Source organism: Mya arenaria, chromosome 16 (assembly GCF_026914265.1).
Source record: "Mya arenaria isolate MELC-2E11 chromosome 16, ASM2691426v1".
NCBI lineage: Eukaryota > Metazoa > Mollusca > Bivalvia > Myida > Myidae > Mya > Mya arenaria.
This window is the reverse complement of record NC_069137.1, coordinates 32,741,918-32,762,817: the sequence shown is the minus strand read 5'-3', so window position 1 is coordinate 32,762,817 and position 20,900 is coordinate 32,741,918. Positions and strand designations below refer to the sequence as shown.

The 20,900-nt window shown below is 36.2% G+C and overlaps 1 protein-coding gene across 1 annotated transcript in view; it reads right to left on the bottom strand.

Annotated features, from left to right (window-relative positions):
* The window catches only part of LOC128222217 (proteasome subunit beta type-4-like), a 29,920-nt gene extending 10,129 nt beyond the window's left edge, over nucleotides 1-19,791 (bottom strand). The window contains exons 1-5 of the mRNA XM_052931145.1: nucleotides 19,648-19,791; nucleotides 13,348-13,474; nucleotides 11,944-12,023; nucleotides 11,264-11,410; nucleotides 10,617-10,698 (exon numbers count right to left, since the gene is read on the bottom strand). Of these exons, the coding sequence (XP_052787105.1) occupies nucleotides 10,617-10,698; nucleotides 11,264-11,410; nucleotides 11,944-12,023; nucleotides 13,348-13,474; nucleotides 19,648-19,787 (576 nt within the window). The 5' untranslated portion in view covers nucleotides 19,788-19,791. The remainder of the gene's footprint in view (nucleotides 1-10,616; nucleotides 10,699-11,263; nucleotides 11,411-11,943; nucleotides 12,024-13,347; nucleotides 13,475-19,647) is intronic.
* Nucleotides 19,792-20,900: the final 1,109 nt, after the last annotated feature.

Below are 20,900 nucleotides of genomic sequence, written 5' to 3'. Positions count from 1 at the left end.
ATCAATGTTCTCATGTGTTGACCGTGTGTTATACAAGCTCTCTATCCAGTATCTTTAGTGAAATAAATCAATGTTCTCATGTGTTGACCATGTGTTATACAAGCACCCTATCCAGTATCTTTAGTGAAATAAATCAATGTTCTCATGTGTTGACCGTGTGTTATACAAGCCCTCTATCCAGTATCTTTAGTGAAATAAATCAATGTTCTCATGTGTTGACCATGTGTTATACAAGCCCCCTATCCAGTATCTTTAGTGAAATAAATCAATGTTCTCATGTGTTGACCGTGTGTTATACAAGCCCTCTATCCAGTATCTTTAGTGAAATAAATCAATGTTCTCATGTGTTGACCATGTATTATACAAGCACCCTATCCAGTATCTTTAGTGAAATAAATCAATGTTCTCATGTGTTGACCGTGTGTTATACAAGACCCCTATCCAGTATCTTTAGTGAAATAAATCAATGTTCTCATGTGTTGACCGTGTGTTATACAAGCTCTCTATCCAGTATCTTTAGTGAAATAAATCAATGTTCTCATGTGTTGACCATGTGTTATACAAGCACCCTATCCAGTATCTTTAGTGAAATAAATCAATGTTCTCATGTGTTGACCGTGCGCTATACAAGCCCACTATCCTGTATCTTTAGTGAAATAAATCAATGTTCTCATGTGTTGACCATGTATTATACAAGCACCCTATCCAGTATCTTTAGTGAAATAAATCAATGTTCTCATGTGTTGACCGTGTGTTATACAAGCCCCCTATCCAGTATCTTTAGTGAAATAAATCAATGTTCTCATGTGTTGACCGTGTGTTATACAAGCACCCTATCCTGTATCTTTAGTGAAATAAATCAATGTTCTCATGTGTTGACCATGTGTTATACAAGCCCACTATCCTGTATCTTTAGTGAAATAAATCAATGTTCTCATGTGTTGACCGTGTGTTATACAAGCACCCTATCCAGTATCTTTAGTGAAATAAATCAATGTTCTCATGTGTTGACCGTGTGTTATACAAGCACCCTATCCAGTATCTTTAGTGAAATAAATCAATGTCCTCATGTGTTGACCATGTGTAATACAAGACCCCTATCCAGTATCTTTAGTGAAATAAATCAATGTTCTCATGTGTTGACCGTGTGTTATACAAGCACCCTATCCAGTATCTTTAGTGAAATAAATCAATGTTCTCATGTGTTGACCATGTGTAATACAAGCTCTCTATCCAGTATCTTTAGTGAAATAAATCAATGTTCTCATGTGTTGACCGTGTGTTATACAAGCCCTCTATCCAGTATCTTTAGTGAAATAAATCAATGTTCTCATGTGTTGACCATGTGTTATACAAGCCCTCTATCCAGTATCTTTAGTGAAATAAATCAATGTTCTCATGTGTTGACCATGTGTTATACAAGCCCTCTATCCAGTATCTTTAGTGAAATAAATCAATGTTCTCATGTGTTGACCGTGTGTTATACAAGCCCACTATCCAGTATCTTTAGTGAAATATATCAATGTCCTCATGTGTTGACCATGTGTTATACAAGCCCTCTATCCTGTATCTTTAGTGAAATAAATCAATGTTCTCATGTGTTGAACGTGTGTTATACAAGCCCTCTATCCTGTATCTTTAGTGAAATAAATCAATGTTCTCATGTGTTGAACGTGTGTTATACAAGCCCCCTATCCAGTATCTTTAGTGAAATAAATCAATGTTCTCATGTGTTGACCATGTGTAATACAAGCCCTCTATCCAGTATCTTTAGTGAAATAAATCAATGTTCTCATGTGTTGACCGTGTGTTATACAAGCTCTCTATCCAGTATCTTTAGTGAAATAAATCAATGTTCTCATGTGTTGACCATGTGTTATACAAGCACCCTATCCAGTATCTTTAGTGAAATAAATCAATGTTCTCATGTGTTGACCGTGTGTTATACAAGCCCTCTATCCAGTATCTTTAGTGAAATAAATCAATGTTCTCATGTGTTGACCGTGTGTTATACAAGCACCCTATCCAGTATCTTTAGTGAAATAAATCAATGTTCTCATGTGTTGACCATGTGTAATACAAGCACCCTATCCAGTATCTTTAGTGAAATAAATCAATGTCCTCATGTGTTGACCGTGTGTTATACAAGACCCCTATCCAGTATCTTTAGTGAAATAAATCAAAGTTCTCATGTGTTGACCATGTGTTATACAAGCCCTCTATCCAGTATCTTTAGTGAAATAAATCAATGTTCTCATGTGTTGACCATGTGTTATACAAGCTCTCTATCCAGTATCTTTAGTGAAATAAATCAATGTCCTCATGTGTTGACCATGTGTTATACAAGCCCCCTATCCAGTATCTTTAGTGAAATTAATCAATGTTCTCATGTGTTGACCGTGTGTTATACAAGCTCTCTATCCAGTATCTTTAGCGAAATAAATCAATGTTCTCATGTGTTGACCATGTATTATACAAGCACCCTATCCAGTATCTTTAGTGAAATAAATCAATGTTCTCATGTGTTGACCGTGTGTTATACAAGACCCCTATCCAGTATCTTTAATGAAATAAATCAATGTTCTCATGTGTTGACCATGCGTTATACAAGCACCCTATCCAGTATCTTTAGTGAAATAAATCAATGTTCTCATGTGTTGACCGTGCGTTATACAAGCCCACTATCCTGTATCTTTAGTGAAATAAATCAATGTTCTCATGTGTTGACCGTGTGTTATACAAGCTCTCTATCCAGTATCTTTAGTGAAATAAATCAATGTTCTCATGTGTTGACCGTGTGTTATACAAGCACCCTATCCAGTATCTTTAGTGAAATAAATCAATGTTCTCATGTGTTGACCGTGTGTTATACAAGCCCTCTATCCAGTATCTTTAGTGAAATAAATCAATGTTCTCATGTGTTGACCGTGTGTTATACAAGCACCCTATCCAGTATCTTTAGTGAAATAAATCAATGTTCTCATGTGTTGACCCTGTGTTATACAAGCACCCTATCCAGTATCTTTAGTGAAATAAATCAATGTTCTCATGTGTTGACCGTGTGTTATACAAGCACCCTATCCAGTATCTTTAGTGAAATAAATCAATGTTCTCATGTGTTGACCATGTGTTATACAGGCCCTCTATCCAGTATCTTTAGTGAAATAAATCAATGTCCTCATGTGTTGACCGTGTGTTATACAAGCCCACTATCCAGTATCTTTAGTGAAATAAATCAATGTTCTCATGTGTTGACCCTGTGTTATACAAGACCCCTATCCTGTATCTTTAGTGAAATAAATCAATGTTCTCATGTGTTGACCCTGTGTTATACAAGCACCCTATCCAGTATCTTTAGTGAAATAAATCAATGTTCTCATGTGTTGACCATGTGTAATACAAGCTCTCTATCCAGTATCTTTAGTGAAATAAATCAATGTTCTCATGTGTTGACCATGTGTTATACAAGCACCCTATCCAGTATCTTTAGTGAAATAAATCAATGTTCTCATGTGTTGACCGTGTGTTATACAAGCCCACTATCCAGTATCTTTAGTGAAATAAATCAATGTTCTCATGTGTTGACCGTGTGTTATACAAGCCCACTATCCAGTATCTTTAGTGAAATAAATCAATGTCCTCATGTGTTGACCATGTGTTATACAAGCCCTCTATCCTGTATCTTTAGTGAAATAAATCAATGTTCTCATGTGTTGACCGTGTGTTATACAAGCCCCCTATCCAGTATCTTTAGTGAAATATATCAATGTTCTCATGTGTTGACCGTGTGCTATACAAGCCCTCTATCCAGTATCTTTAGTGAAATAAATCAATGTCCTCATGTGTTGACCATGTGTTATACAAGCCCTCTATCCTGTATCTTTAGTGAAATAAATCAATGTTCTCATGTGTTGAACGTGTGTTATACAAGCCCTCTATCCAGTATCTTAGTGAAATAAATCAATGTTCTCATGTGTTGACTGTGTGTTATACAAGCCCACTATCCTGTATCTTTAGTGAAATAAATCAATGTTCTCATGTGTTGACCATGTGTAATACAAGCCCCCTATCCAGTATCTTTAGTGAAATAAATCAATGTTCTCATGTGTTGACCATGTGTTATACAAGCCCTCTATCCAGTATCTTTAGTGAAATATATCAATGTCCTCATGTGTTGACCGTGTGTTATACAAGCCCACTATCCAGTATCTTTAGTGAAATAAATCAATGTTCTCATGTGTTGACCATGTGTTATACAAGCCCACTATCCAGTATCTTTAGTGAAATAAATCAATGTTCTCATGTGTTGACCATGTGTTATACAAGCCCTCTATCCAGTATCTTTAGTGAAATATATCAATGTCCTCATGTGTTGACCATGTGTAATACAAGCCCTCTATCCAGTATCTTTAGTGAAATAAATCAATGTTCTCATGTGTTGACCATGCGTTATACAAGCCCACTATCCTGTATCTTTAGTGAAATAAATCAATGTTCTCATGTGTTGACCATGTGTTATACAAGCCCACTATCCTGTATCTTTAGTGAAATAAATCAATGTCCTCATGTGTTGACCATGTGTAATACAAGCCCCCTATCCAGTATCTTTAGTGAAATAAATCAATGTTCTCATGTGTTGAACGTGTGTTATACAAGCCCTCTATCCAGTATCTTAGTGAAATAAATCAATGTTCTCATGTGTTGACTGTGTGTTATACAAGCCCACTATCCTGTATCTTTAGTGAAATAAATCAATGTTCTCATGTGTTGACCATGTGTAATACAAGCCCCCTATCCAGTATCTTTAGTGAAATAAATCAATGTTCTCATGTGTTGACCATGTGTTATACAAGCCCACTATCCAGTATCTTTAGTGAAATAAATCAATGTTCTCATGTGTTGACCATGTGTTATACAAGCCCTCTATCCAGTATCTTTAGTGAAATATATCAATGTCCTCATGTGTTGACCGTGTGTTATACAAGACCCCTATCCAGTATCTTTAGTGAAATAAATCAATGTTCTCATGTGTTGACCGTGTGCTATACAAGACCCCTATCCTGTATCTTTAGTGAAATAAATCAATGTTCTCATGTGTTGACCGTGTGCTATACAAGCACCCTATCCAGTATCTTTAGTGAAATAAATCAATGTCCTCATGTGTTGACCATGTGTTATACAAGCCCTCTATCCAGTATCTTTAGTGAAATAAATCAATGTTCTCATGTGTTGACCGTGTGTTATACAAGCACCCTATTCAGTATCTTTAGTGAAATAAATCAATGTTCTCATGTGTTGACCATGTGTTATACAAGCACCCTATCCAGTATCTTTAGTGAAATAAATCAATGTTCTCATGTGTTGACCGTGTGTTATACAAGCCCTCTATCCAGTATCTTTAGTGAAATAAATCAATGTTCTCATGTGTTGACCATGTGTTATACAAGCCCTCTATCCAGTATCTTTAGTGAAATATATCAATGTCCTCATGTGTTGACCATGTGTAATACAAGCCCTCTATCCAGTATCTTTAGTGAAATATATCAATGTCCTTATGTGTTGACCATGTGTTATACAAGCCCACTATCCTGTATCTTTAGTGAAATAAATCAATGTTCTCATGTGTTGAACGTGTGTTATACAAGCCCTCTATCCAGTATCTTTAGTGAAATATATCAATGTCCTCATGTGTTGACCATGTGTTATACAAGCCCTCTATCCAGTATCTTTAGTGAAATAAATCAATGTTCTCATGTGTTGACCATGTGTTATACAAGCCCTCTATCCAGTATCTTTAGTGAAATAAATCAATGTTCTCATGTGTTGACCATGTGTTATACAAGCCCACTATCCTGTGACTTTAGTTGAGGCCCATGTTGAATAGACTGTTCTTCATACCTTTTTACCTGCGCAATTATTATAATATAATTGTTTGCAAAATTAATGAACTCAGTATAGAGATTTAAGTTTGGAAGCATTGAAGGACCTTTGTGCTGCCTATAACCACCAAGTGATCTTTGAATCAAGTGCGACACCATGCCTTTTATTCAGTCAAGAAAAATTGTCCGCTGCTGTCTTGTTTATTTAAGGTGGCATCACCACATGTACAATTTGTGTTTGCCTGTGCGATATTAGTTTAGTTTCCTGTAGCTAAAGTGTGAGCTCGATGTGAGTGTGAGCTCGATGTGAGTGTGAGCTCGATGTGAGTGTTAGCTCGATGTGAGTGTGAGCTCGATGTGAGTTTGAGCTTGATGTGAGCGTGAGCTCGATATGAGTGTGAGCTCAATGTGAGCGTGAGCTCAATGTGAGCGTGAGCTCAATGTGAGCGTGAGCTCGATGTGAGCGTGTGAGCTCGATGTGAGCGTGAGCTCGATGTGAGCGTGAGCTCGACGTGAGCTCGATGTGAGCGTGAGCTCGACGTGAGCTCGATGTGAGCTTGATGTGAGCGTGGGCTCGATGTGAGTGTGAGCTCAATGTGAGCGTGAGCTCGATCTGAGCGTGAGCTCGATGTGAGTGTGGGCTCTATGTGAGCGTGAGCTCGACGTGAGCTCAATGTAAGTGTGAGCTCAATGTGAGTGTGGGCTCAATGTGAGTGTGAGCTCGATGTGAGTGTGGGCTCAATGTGTATGTAATCTCAATGTGAGTGTGAGCTCAATGTGAATGTGAGTGTGAGCTCAATGTGAGTGTGAGCTCGATGTGAGTGTGAGCTCGATGTGAGTGTGAGCTCAATGTGAGTGTGAGCTCGATGTGAGTGTGAGCTCAATGTGAGTATGAGCTCAATGTGAGTGTGAGCTCGATGTGAGTGTGAGCTCGATGTGAGTGTGAGCTCGATGTGAGTGTGAGCTCGATGTGAGTGTGAGCTCAAGAAGTGATCTAAATCATTTATCTCTCGTGTTCACCTGCGCAATATAAGCCCCTGTACCTATAGTTGGGGCTTAATAGGTGGTATAAATTATTTATCTTATGTGTTAGCATGAGGGATATTAGCCCTGAATGGGGGCCTGATATGTGGTATAAATTATTTATCTTATGTGTTAGCATGAGGGATATTAGCCCTGAATGGGGGCCTGATATGTGGTCTAAATTATTTATCTCATGTGTTAACATGAGGGATATAAGCCCTGAATGGAGGCCTGATATGTGGTATAAATTATTTATCTCATGTGTTAACAAGAGGGATATAAGCCCTGTATGGGGGCCTGATATGTGGTATAAATTAATTATCTCATGTGTTCACCTGTGCTATATAAGCCCAGTAACCTGTAGCTATAGTGGCCTGTTATGTGGTCTTAATTATTTATCTCACAAGGGCGTAGCCAGGTCTTACTGAATGTTACGCCAGCAGGTGGAGGGAAACAAGAGCTGTCTTAAGACAGCGCACTTGACTTCGCCGCTTTGACTTAGAAGTGAATACAATAACAATGTAATATTACCACGTTTGGTCTATTTATGTTGAACCTAACTAAAATTATTCAATACATAAGGTCACTTTGATGCTGCCCTCCCATCACCCAAAAAATGACGCAAGTCATTCAAATAACTTGATTTCCCATTATGAAAATGTGGTTAAGAATATATAAATATGCCTTTCAAAAGAAATTAAAATAAAATTTCAAAAAAAAAATCAAAAAAATCAAGGGCCATATAGTATAGCCCTCCTAGTTTTCCCTTGGTAAAAAACTGGTTAAGAATGTAAAAATGTCAAAAGAAATTTAAAAAAAAAAATATTCAAGGGACATAATTTGTCTTTAGAATTAAAATGGAGTTATGTGTCTTGTTGTAAGATGGTCGTAAATAATTTTGAATTTTATTAAGTGCATTGAATGAATTGTATAGAAGTTTTTTTTATTAAAATCCCAACTTGCCCTTAACTTTTACTTGCCTAAAACTTTAACCTAAGTCAATCAGGGGCCATAACTTGTATTAAGGATATGGAGTTATGTAACCTCATTGGGTGATGGTCCTAAACACTTGTGTGAAGTATTAAGTCAATTGAATGAAGGAGTAAAAAAGTTATTATTTAAATATCCCAACCTGCCCTTAAACTTTAACCTAAGTTCCATAGTCAATCAGGGGCCATAATTTGTATAAAAGATAATATGGAGTTATCTAACCTCATTATATGATGGCTCTGAACAACTGTGTGAAGTATAAAGTCAAGAATGGTATTGGAGTTTTAAGTGAAAATCCCAACTTTCCCTAAAACTTTAACCTGCCCTAAAACTTTAACCGAAGTCAATCAGGGGCCATAACTTGTATTAAAAATAATATGGAGTTATGTAACCTTATTGTGTGATGGTCCTGAACAACTGTGAAGTATTAAGTCAATTGATACTGTCAAAAGGGTATAGAAGTTATTAATAAAACCTAACCTGCCCTTAAACTTTAACCTAAGTTCCATAGTCAATCAGGGGCCATAATCTGTGTGAAGAATAATATGGAGTTATCTAACCTCATCATGTGATGGCCCTGAACAACTGTGTGAAGTATTAAGTCAATTGAATGAAGGGTATTGGAACTATAAGTGAAAATCCCAACTTGCCATAAAACTTTAACCGGACGCCGACACCGACGCGAGTAGTATAGCCCACCTATTCTTCGAATAGTCGAGCTAAAAATGGAAAATGGAACTAACATGTTGAGCTCTGAGGTGTATTTGGAGGGATTTATAGGTTCAAGGCCGCCAACTTTGTAGTTACCAAGTGATTGATTTAGGCTCAGTAACTATAGCTGATCTTTCTTTTATTCTGATATCAATGTTAAGCGAAGCCCTCAACTTAGATTCCATATTATTTCTTTTCATTTTTGAAATTGATGTTACGCACATGCGTAAGTGCGTAACGCTGGCTACGCCCCTGTCTCATGTGTTCACCTTTGCTATATAAGCCGTGTATCCTGTAGCTATAGTGGGGGCCCGGTATGTGGTATAAATTATTTATTTCATTTGTTCACCTGTGCTATATAAGCCGTGTATCCTGTAGCTAATATAGTGGGAGCCTGATATGTTCTAATTATTTATCTCATGTGTTTACATGAGGGATACAGGGTTTCCGCCAGGAATTTCATAAGGCATGTCGGAAGGGGAGGGTTTGGGAGAGGTGTCCCCTCCCGACGTCGATTTTTTTTATTTTCGTATCCAAAATGGTGCAATTTCCTGCATTTTAAACAAGTTTACAGTTATGTTCCTATGATTTAGAATTACCAACTAAAGTCTGATTAACATTAAACATATTTGTGACAAGGTTTAATGGGTCCTCTTCATTAATTATTGGTATTTCTCAAGTTTTCCGACGATATCGATCGACTCATGTTTCGTTTAGTGCGGGTATTATTTTTTATTGACACCGTTGACGTCACAGCAAAACGTGTAAAGCACGCTGCATGCTGGAACACAAAAGAGTCCGGAGCAAAGGGACTGCACGTGGGTGTATTCGTATTTAAAGCTGCAACAGCTTATATTTTTAAAGCCGGGTCGGCTAAATAACAACTTAAAGGGAATGTAATGTGTATTTTCAGATTTATTTATCTTTTTTCTAAATAAATTAAAAGAACGATAAAATAATCAAAGTTTAATAATAAGCAACACAAAATATAACTTTACACTAAACTAAAGACGGGAACGTGACTCAATTACATACGATGACATAGCATAACCATTGTTTATAATAACACAGATATCTTAACACGGTTCTCAATTACGATTTAATAATTGGTTAACAAACAGACTCTGGAATAAGAAACAAAATAAAACGACACATGATTTATGTTACCGAAATCAATTAACACTTATTGTTTACTGTGCGTTCATAGGTGATTATAGGGATGAAGGTCGCAATTACGACAGTGGTGTTTTTCACACATTCCCATTTTGATAAAGAATAGGAGGAGTATGGTTGATTGCACTGTTGAACCTCACCGACAAGCCTTCATGCTGTCGTCGATCCTGAATGGCTGATACAAATGCTGTAATAGTCCCGACACGCCTTCTGGCTGTCAGTCAACCGTTGCAACCGTTGCAATCGCAACAAAATTGTGTATTGTCAAAACTGATGATTGTTTTGATAAGGATTGTAGCTACGCGGATTAAAGCATGTCGGCATAATTAACGCATGTCGGTAATTAGCCTTGCCAGCGGAAGGCACGTCAGGCCCGACAAGCCATAAAGGGCTGGCGGAAACCCTGGGGATATAAGCCCTAATGGGGGCCTGATATGTGGTATAAATTATTTATCTCATGTGTTCACCTGCACAATATAAGGCCAGTAAACTGTAGCTATAGTGGGGGCCTGATATGTGGTATACATGATTTATCTCATGTGTTTACATGAGGGATATAAGCCCGTAGGGGGCCTGATATGTGGTATAAATTGTTTATCTCAATGTGTTCACCTACGCAATATAAGCCCAGTAAACTACAGCTATAGTGGGGGCCCAATATGTAGTATAAATTATTTATCTCATGTGTTCACCTATGAGATAAAAGCCCTGTATGGGGGCCTGATATGTGGAAAAGCTATTATTTATCTAATGTGTTTACCTATGCTATATAAGCCTCATATCCTGTAGCTATAGTGGGGGCCGAATATATGATATAAAATATTTATCACATGTGTTTACCTGTGCGATATAAGCCCCATATCCTGTAGCTATAGTGGGTGCCTGATATGCTACGCCAATCTTGTCCACATATCCAAGGAACCTGGAACAAGCATAAATACCATCTATGATACATGACCAAACCTTAATAAAGTATGTTCATGTGATTGGACTTTGGTAAACATTTGTCATTTATGTGCATAGTAATGTTATATAGACTTGATTTACACATACAAATAGGTTTTTTACTACAGCTTCCATTGAAATCTCAATGAGATTCTGACAGCCTGTTCTAGTGTGTAAGCATTCAGGCACACTGTTGTTCTCATTTGTTAGCATTCGGACACTACAGTCTACAGCACCACAAACTCTTCTCAAAGCTTGTTATTTCTCAGACAAAAAAGGGTCATAACCAGCATAACTCACCAATTATAAACACATAATTGTGGGCCTTGCTACACACATGCATATTGTCTCTGGAAACATTTGTACAAAATTTCATTTGAGTATCTTGAAAGGTTATTGTTTATGCATGCTGCCAGCCGCAGACATTGAAAATGACACCAAGTCTATCACAATACCTCATCTTTTCTTCGTAATAAAAAACTGAATTAACAATGTATCATACAGTAAAACCACAATTAAGTATGAATGAAATTTTCATTTACCCTTGACCATTGTCCCAGCCAGCGACAACGTAAGTGTTCCACAACGGGTTGATATTTGATCGTCTGTTGTACATGACACGAGTCAGCCATGAGAATAGACTGCTTGGTGTGTAACCAAAGCCATCGTTGAGGCATTCTTCTTCAATTCTGAAGGACAAGAAATGTTCTATAATAGTTTCACATGCGTACCACAGTCGGTGGGATTATATTGGACATCCAGTTATATACAACACAAGTAAGACTTGAGAAAACACTTTCACACATATTTCGTTTTTACAAAATATCACCTTTTGCCAATGTATATCACTTGACAAGGGTCAAAATATACCAAGCATGAAATAATTATGGATTGAATGATTAAGGATTAAGGTTTATCATTTTATGAAACCATTTGGTCAGGGCATGACTAGGTATTTTCATACACAGATGGTTAACAATTCTGAAAAATATATTAATCATTTATATCAAGCTTAGCCAATGTTTAATCAATTCCAACTACAGTCGAAACCTGTTGACTCGATATCCCTTGGCTAGATTTCATCATTGGCTCAAACTTGATGTAAAAGACCATTTTTTTTCTCTATAATGTAAGCATTCCCACTTGGCTTGATATTCATTAGGCTTGAAGTATGTTGGCCCGTCCCTGGGAGTTCGAGCCAACTGGGTTCACCTGTACTTACACTCTTTGTTCGATAATTTCTGTGAGGAACTGGTAGTCAGCATAATCCCCGCTAGCTCCCACCACTGTCGTGTCATTCACCTGGAAGATATACTCAAATACTTCATCCTGGTCTTCAATAATTGATTTACTTCATTTTTTGAAAATATTAGCACCAGCACAAATGACTGCAGATTGAAGTAGAACAAGGAAATAAAAAATAAAGCAAACCTTTTTTACAAACTAACTGAGAAAAAATGAACTTTAAAATTATGCTGCACTCTCACAGATTGACAGTTCTGACATTGTGTTTTTGTTATTGTCTTAGAGTCAGTGATTTTGGTATCAATGCATTCAATTCAGTCATATCCATGTTAGATAACACACAATAGAACAGATCTCAATTTTTTGGAAAACAGTTTTAACTGGCGAAAATTTCATCTCTTAAAGCTTTAGTGACGCTTTTAGCTGTAAAACAACAATTTTTGTTAGCAGTCTTTTATCATTGCTTTCAGACATCAACGTGAAAAATGCCTCATTCCACGACAAAATAGAACGATGTCAAGACAGTCAATCTGTGAGAATGCAGCTTTAAATATAATGTTGTAATAAAAAAAAATTCAACTTGAACACATTAAAAATATTCAAAAACAGCAAATAATTGTGCAAAGATACATTAAAATGACTCATCATCGCTTATTATTCAGAAATGAAATTCATCAATTCATTTACTACAATTTATGAGGCATTTCCTATAACATAAAAACGAAACGTTTAACAAAACTAAATGTTTTCAAGCCAGATTTCTTGCATTACTTCTTAGCTCTGAAGTTTGAACAATCCTAACTTTGTACAATTCAAATTATGAGCAAGTGCAGCAAACAGTTTACCAGGGCAGGGCTTGCAACAGTGTGTGTATACCACGTGATAAATTGCGTCATAGATGCTAGGTCAGAAGGCAACACTTTGAATGAAGACTTGGTACTCCAAAATAACTTTACTATTTCTTCACCATTTTTAATGAAACCTAGCGCAGTCTACACGGCTTACAGTGCCCCATCTTCAATCTTTTACCAGAGTTTGATTGAGAGTTTTGTTTCTTAAAACACTTCGACAAACCATTTCACAAAACTGCCGCCTCATGGAGCACTGTCAAAATTATTTTAAAAACAGGATTGTTTTTGAGAAAAAAAATCACCTTATCAAACTCTGTTAAGAAAACAAAGATGGGGCTCTTTAACGCATAGATGGCCCTTTGTTTAATTCAAAATGGTAAAGAAAAATGATAGTTGACTTTGTTTTAAGTCTTTAGTCGAAGCAAAATATTGCCTTCCGAAGTAGCATTTATGACATAATTTATCATGTGGTATACTCACACTGTGCAATCTTGTTCTTAATTTAATAACTGCCTCAAGCACTACCATACCTTAAGAATTCTTGACAGGTCCCTAAATCGTGCCATGGAGCCATATGAGCCCAATTTGTCTGCAGCGATGACAACGCCATCATTGAATCGGAGTCCTAGAACAGACGTACCAGTCACAGATGGGTACCTGGAAATATATAATGCTGCATCCATGACAAAATATCAAGCTTAAAAGGAATTGAAACACTTAAGAAAAAAATAAACTGAAAACAAGAGCTGTCACAGTATGTGACAAATGCCCCCGAATGTGACGTTGACCTATGAACAAGGTCAGTAAATAATTATGTCCATGATCAGGGTTCCCCCTGGGTTCTAAAAAGTTGTCGCCACTTTTTCGTGGGGGGTTAAGCGGGCCCCCTTGAAGCTCATGGGGTTTAAGCATTTTAATAACCTTAAATTGCATTTAATTATCTCATTGTTGTGCAGAACATAATATAATATTGTTGTACATGAAGCACAAGATATTAGCAAATTGTTATTCTATTGACAAAATATATGGACAAGTATATAAAAAAAATAAAATGAAAATAATGCAAAAAATGCGACATATACATTAATATGTTGATTTCAGTCGCATACAATAGTGTCGTAGAATTAAAGTATTCAATTATGAAATAATGCAGACATTGCGAAAACCGTCGATCCGACAGTCCTGACCAGTAAATTTTGCCTCGGTCCGACTAAATTTGTGATGGGGTCGTTCCGTCTGACCGACAGTTTTCACGGCCAGATATAAAAAATAATGAAGATTTAATCTTTATCAATTATCAAACACCGCTCAAAGTAAGAATTTTTTTTGTTTAACAGAAAATCGTGTTTTTATCAATGATTTTGACAACCATTTGTTTACAAATCCGATGTCGTTTTCCGGTAGTGTAGATGTCGGAATGGGTACCGCCAAAGTCAAACACCATGCAACATTTGCCTCCCTTTGCAATACTGTACATTACCAAATAATGTTTACTACTGTGTATATATTATCGCGCGATGTTTTGGAAGGCTAAAATGATAAACTTTTGTCATGAACATTGGCATGATTTAAATGATAGTACCAAATGTTCCAAAAAATAATATAATCCTTTGGAACATGTTATTCGATTACGAAACCGGTACTGGTACGGTCCGAAAAATACACATTGCCAACAAATCGACAAATCAGAATTTGCATTACAATTAAGTGCGAGTGTCAAAAAATGGCTACCTTAAAATTATATATTCCGGGGCAAAACCTTGCAAATGAAGCTCTGTGAATTGTTATTTGTGTTCAAGTTTAACTGGTTAATATCTTAATACATTTTAATTTCTTGTAAATTTAGCAACAAAGGCTTTGAAAAAGCAAGTTTTCAAACAAACAAAGTCGGACCGGCAAATTTTCTTTCGGACCGACAAAATATCAGAGGCTGTCAGTCCAAATGAACGAATTTTGAATGATCATCAGTGAAAACAGATTAAAGAAACCAAACAAATATTTACATAAAAAGTTTATTTCCCAAAGCAAATGTGTTAATTAGATGTAATTGTGGCCTGTAATTATCATATAAGAAATAAACATTATACTGACAACCTTTAATTGTCAATAATTAAAGTGTGAAAACCCATCTTGATGGCGCACTTTCACTAAACCATGAAATTGAAACAGATGTAACAGAAAACAAACAAATATGACAATCCAAAGTTTATTTCAGAAAAAATCAAGCACCTATAAGAACATGTAAGTATTCACATTCACAAATATACAAAAGTTGTATGTAAAATCATTGTCCATAATGTCCTCAAATATGGTATGTTATAAAGTTCAAACAAACTGAGTAAAAGTATACTTCCTTGTCGGTATTGCCCCGAAATATGGTACATTATAAAGTTAAAACAAACTGTTAATAAAATTATAAATCATTGTCCGCTGATATGGTATGTAATAAAGTTAAAACAAACTGTGAGTAAAATTATATATCATGGTCCAGAAAAGTCCCGAAATATGGTCCATAATGTCCCAAAATCTGGTCCGTTATGTCTGGTCTGTAATGTCCATGGTCCATAATGTCCCAAAATCTGGTCCGTTATGTCTGGTCTGTAATGTCCATGGTCCATAATGTCCATGACCCATTTTGATAACATTTGCCTGTTTTCAAAATATTTTAAGGAATTATATGGAATTTTAAATGGTCTTAACCCAATGAATGCTGAACACTAGCATAACACTCAAACAACCGAAGTAACTTGGCGGTTAGTCATGACCCATAATCACTACACTCCTCCATTAATCTTTTAGTCCAATCCATGCACTCTTGCCTTTCACTTTGTCTTTGGACCAGTATACTAAATCTTTGTGGGGGAACGTCCATCAACTTCAGGGCCACCCGCTTCCAAGTCAAATAGCCCCCATTTTGGTCAAATAGCCCCCACTCACATTTTAAAATTGGTCAAATAGCCCCCAAAAAACGCCCCCACTTTTTTTTTCATATGTATGTATGCATACTTATTTTATTCCAAATCATTTTTAAACCTTTATTTTTACAAAATGAAATGCAATTAACATTATTTGTATATTAATAAATCTGACAATTTTACCAATTAAAAATATCAAACGTTTTAAATATTACTTAAAAATAATATATTAATACATCAAATCTACATTTTAAATGCCATCATTTTTTATGTTTTTCTTTATTTTAATATTGATTACGCATCAAAATTAAGTTACAAGAAATTATATAATTTAACTTTTTTTTTAATTTTGAAATAATTTACATATTATTCACATCTATGAATCAAAGTTTCCTCTTCAGACAAACAGAATGTACATAATCTATCATTAACAATATTCATTTTAACAAAAGTGAGTTTAGCTAAAATCCTATGTATAATTCTTAAGACCTGCACCATAACTACAAAAATTTCCATCAGCATACTAGGATTCAAAACCAATTGGTTGATATAAATGGCATTTTTCAAGATACTACCAATCTGCATGAAAAGTACTTTATTAACCGCAAAGTCAAGGACAGCCATTTTCGTCCTTGGAGTACCTAAATATGGAACAGTTTTATTTCGTTTTTTTATGTATTCTTCAAAAATTATTGCACCATGTTCTTTTAAAGTAAATTAATAATTTATGTTATTTCCAGTATGTTTTTTTCGTCATTTTTGTGAGTAAAATTTGATGATTTCAGTAAAATACAGGCTGTACCAGTATGGTGTGATTGTGGCAAACATGAAGTCTTTCCCGCTTGTGCCATGTTTTGACATTTGAACACGTAAAACTTTAAATGATAGCAGTATTTGAAATACTTACCAGAGAATTGTGTTCTTTGGAACTAGTATCTATGGCAAGCGTCTGTATTGACTAAACTCGTAAATGAACTGATCTTGATCGAAAAAAAACAAACACTTTTATAATGGGTGTTCCATAATTAGGTACTGTTCCGATTTAGGTACTAACCCAGTTTGTATCTCTTGTAATACTAAATACCAATCCATAGATCTTTTTCTGATTTACATCCTGGAAAACAATGTTCCATTTAGCCTGACAGGTTGGAATATCCTTATTTTTTATCAGTTCATTATAAACTTTTTTACTTCCTTTGGTTTCAAGCAGAATATCCTAATTTGAACATTTAAATTTGAAGTCAGTTATTAAGCTAAGTGTGAACCAACTTTAATATTGTGCAAACTAAATTATAAGAAGTCAGTTATTAAGCTAAGTGTGAACCAACTTTAATACTGTGCAAACTAAATTATTTGAAGTCAGTAATATTAAGCTAAGTGTGAACCCACTTTAATCTTTCTTCAAAGGATTATTGCACAATTTGATAATTTAGATGCCCTATCTTCTCTAATAAATAAGTCTTTAATATGTGCAAATTATTTCTTATATTTAAAACATTTTAATTATCAACAAATGTTATTGTTTGATTAGCAATTATGTAAATGCAATATATCTTTAAAATATTACAACTTACCTTCAAATATAAATACAAATATTATAACTTACCTTCAAATATACATTCAAATATCTTAAAATATTACAACTTACATTCAAATATCTTAAAAATATTACAGCTTACCTTCAAATATAATTTCAAGTAAAAATCGGAGTGGGGGCTATTTGACCAAAATGGGGGCGTTTTGACCATTTTTTTCCACAGGGGGCTATTTGACCAAAATGGGGGCTATTTGACCAGGTTCCGGCTACCCTACATGACTGCCTAAACACTCGCAAGTGGTCTACTAAGTGAGTTAATCGGGCAGCTTCAGAATGTTGCTTGTTGTTCAAAATATTGCCCGATTGGGATAGTTTCACCAGCGGCTAGCCGTATTGTAACGTTTCTTCCCTAGCTAGCTCAGACATGCTACCTTAAATTAAACTACAAACCTATTCTCGGACTACATTGTCCCAAAAATCAAGTAAGAAATTAGTAATACAGTGTTCTGCCAAGGACGCGCCCTTGCGCCATTGGCGCAGAAAAAATCGGGATGGCGCAAAGAAATACCTGTAGATGGGCCGATCGGCGCGCCCGTTCTTGGAAAAGCCGTTTTGACTTAATCGAATTTTCGAAAAGCCGTTTTGACTTAATCGATATCTTTTTCAGAAGTTTTACAGCACAGCGTTCATTCGATAAAACAACAATTTTCATTGGTCCGATACGTGTAACTATCCAATCGAGAGGGGTAGTGTATTTTTTTTACTAAATTGTAAATTATTGTGGTTTCTTCTGAAGAAACATGATAAAGATACATTCCCAAACCTACTGACCCTTGCTGAACTAGCTCTGTCTGCACCAGTACACACAGCAGACTGTGAAAGGGGTTTAAGTGCCCAAAACTTAGTAAAAACCTCACAGAGGAATAGGCTATCACCAGAGGTTGTGGATGACCTGCTTGTCATAAAATTAGAGGGGGAGATATTTTAACAAATTCAATTTCAATGAGGCCTTGGTGCATTGGAGGAATGCAAAACAGAGGAACATGTTCCTGGGTGCGGAGGGTTATAAAGCATAACAACACATTGACATGTGAAACTGATTATTCACATATAACATTGTGTCTCATTTGTGGTTCTGTCCAATATTTGAGAATACTGATGTCATGTGGATGTAACACCATGTATATAATGGGTAAATAAAACACTTTCATTTACAAGTTTTCATTTTTCCCCTGGCAAAAGTCATGGCCCTTCACTTTTGAAAATGGCCCCTAATTTTCATGACTGCTGGGCCATTCGGCCCCATCTTTTTCAATCCTTGGCAGAACACTGGTAATATTTACACATGATTAACAATGACTGCTTACAAAACCAATGATTGGAGAAATAATTATTATGGTTCAAGAATCAATGTTTAATTGTGCCAAAACTAAAAACGCACAAACAGAAACACTACAACACCTATGCTATAACTTCAAACAGGACCAGCATACAAAACACTTATAAACCAATCACAATATATCAGCAAAACCTGCAGTCCTAAGTGTATAGCTTTTATGGGGACTCAAACCATTGACCTTGTTCCGTCTGTATAGCAATGATCCAGGCTTACTAAGAGGCCAAAAAGAAACCCCACGAATGTCCGAACCTAGAAACTAGAAGCTTTAGCGTAATGCTTAACTTTAATTCTCCTAGCCTCCAATAGTTCAGACTCTGCCCTCAACAGTACAAAAAGTTACTTTAAGGCTTCCTATATATTAACGTGATGTTCTCACATTGGCATTGAGACATGAACTATTTCTATGCCTTTCGCTTCTTATATACCCTAACATCACGTGACCAAAATGGAATGGTCCATTTTAACAAACCCTATGGGCGAAACCATTATATATAACTAACGTTACAGAGTAGGGATGTCATGTTTATCAAACTTACGATAAAGAAGAAAACTATTAAGAATACAACTTACTTCGTATTAATTAATCATTTACTAGCTAAATTTAGACATTTAATACTAAAACCATAACATTAGTATTAAATATATGAAATCATCATAAAGAAGTCATAGGGATAAAGCAAAAATCAAATACTCTATAAAATTCACTAAAACAGAAATGATTATTTTCCGGGCTGCGGACTAACATTACAGTATGAACAGGGCCAATGTTCAGCTTAAAAATCCACAAAGTGACCGACTTCCGGGAGCTCCGGTAAAGTATGAATTGGCTTCCTGCAAGTTTCATCTTTTTCCAAACTGAATAACAGAATTACCAAAACTATCCAAAACAAATATCATGTCGCGAAAAAATGTGAAAAATGCACTGTCATTTCATAAGAATTTATTTTCTTGAAACAGGAGAAATCGACAATATGCTTACAGTGTTCTTTTAACTGGCTCTTTATTTCCAGCAATTTTTCCACCGGGAAAATTATACAAGGATCCTGGCTGAGGCCCATTCCTCCAAAATTCTGCCGGCGAAAGTGAGTTCATTTTGACCGGAAGTTGACTTGTTTCCATTAGCGGCCAAAGCCAACTATTTGTGTAGGAAGGTTAGAGAACACTAAAATACCCGAGCAGTGACCTCCCCTACCAATGTTTTCAGTGATATTTACGTATCTTTGGAAATTTAATTGTCTGAATCGGGGAGTTGATCCCACTCTGAATGTAAAACATAAGAACATTATTTATTTATAATTTAAAGTGTTTAGTTGATAGTGTTAATGCGATAATGTTGGATTTATAGATACCGTTATCAAGTACTGTAGATGCATTGAATAACGAGTATTTGACAACTGCTGGGAGGAGCGGGGTGTACATACATATACGCAGAGGGTGTAGGCAGCATATGATTCTCGACTGTCGGGATTTAGATAGACCTTTAAGGACCACATCCTGGGATACTGCCCGGTTGTTTTCCAACAAGATATGTTTTATACCTGAGGCATCCACTGTCGGCAGCAAGTATGACAAGAAAGCATCCCTTCCGCAGGGTGTGATATAGACAACAAGTTTTTAGTGTATAAATTCTGACGCCAACAAGCCTGCGTCGATAAACCGTACTCAAAATAAATTTTACATCGCATGAACAAGCTCACTAGCGATCTTAAAGGAAACCAGCCCCACACGACTTAAATTGCCTAAGTGATCGTTAAGTATCGATATGGCAGCAACAAAAATGCTTGACCAGAATGCATAATTTAAGAATGAGTTTTTTCTCTGAAATTCAAATTTATTTTAAGTAAAGTAACGGGGTAAAGTACAGCAAGGTTACCCAGCATTAGCGGGAAAAGGGGTATTACAAAACGCTCAAACTGCACCATTTCTGGGCTTTCTGTAGTGTGTGTTGGTGAGAACTAGCCGCCCGATTAACTCACTCAGTAGACCTCATGCTAGTGTTCGGGCAGTCGTGTGAAGTTGGTGCACATTTCCCACAAGGTTCAGTTTACTCGTGTCCAAAGACAAAAGTTGTAGTGTGTGTGGGCTAGAAGAACCAGCCGCACGGTTAGCTCAGTTGGTTAGAGCTCCGTGCTGGTGTTCCGGCGCTCTTGGGTTCGATCCCAACAACGGCGCACTTTTCCTCCAAGGTTTGCTTTAAAGCTGCACTCTCACAGATATACGGTTTTCACAACT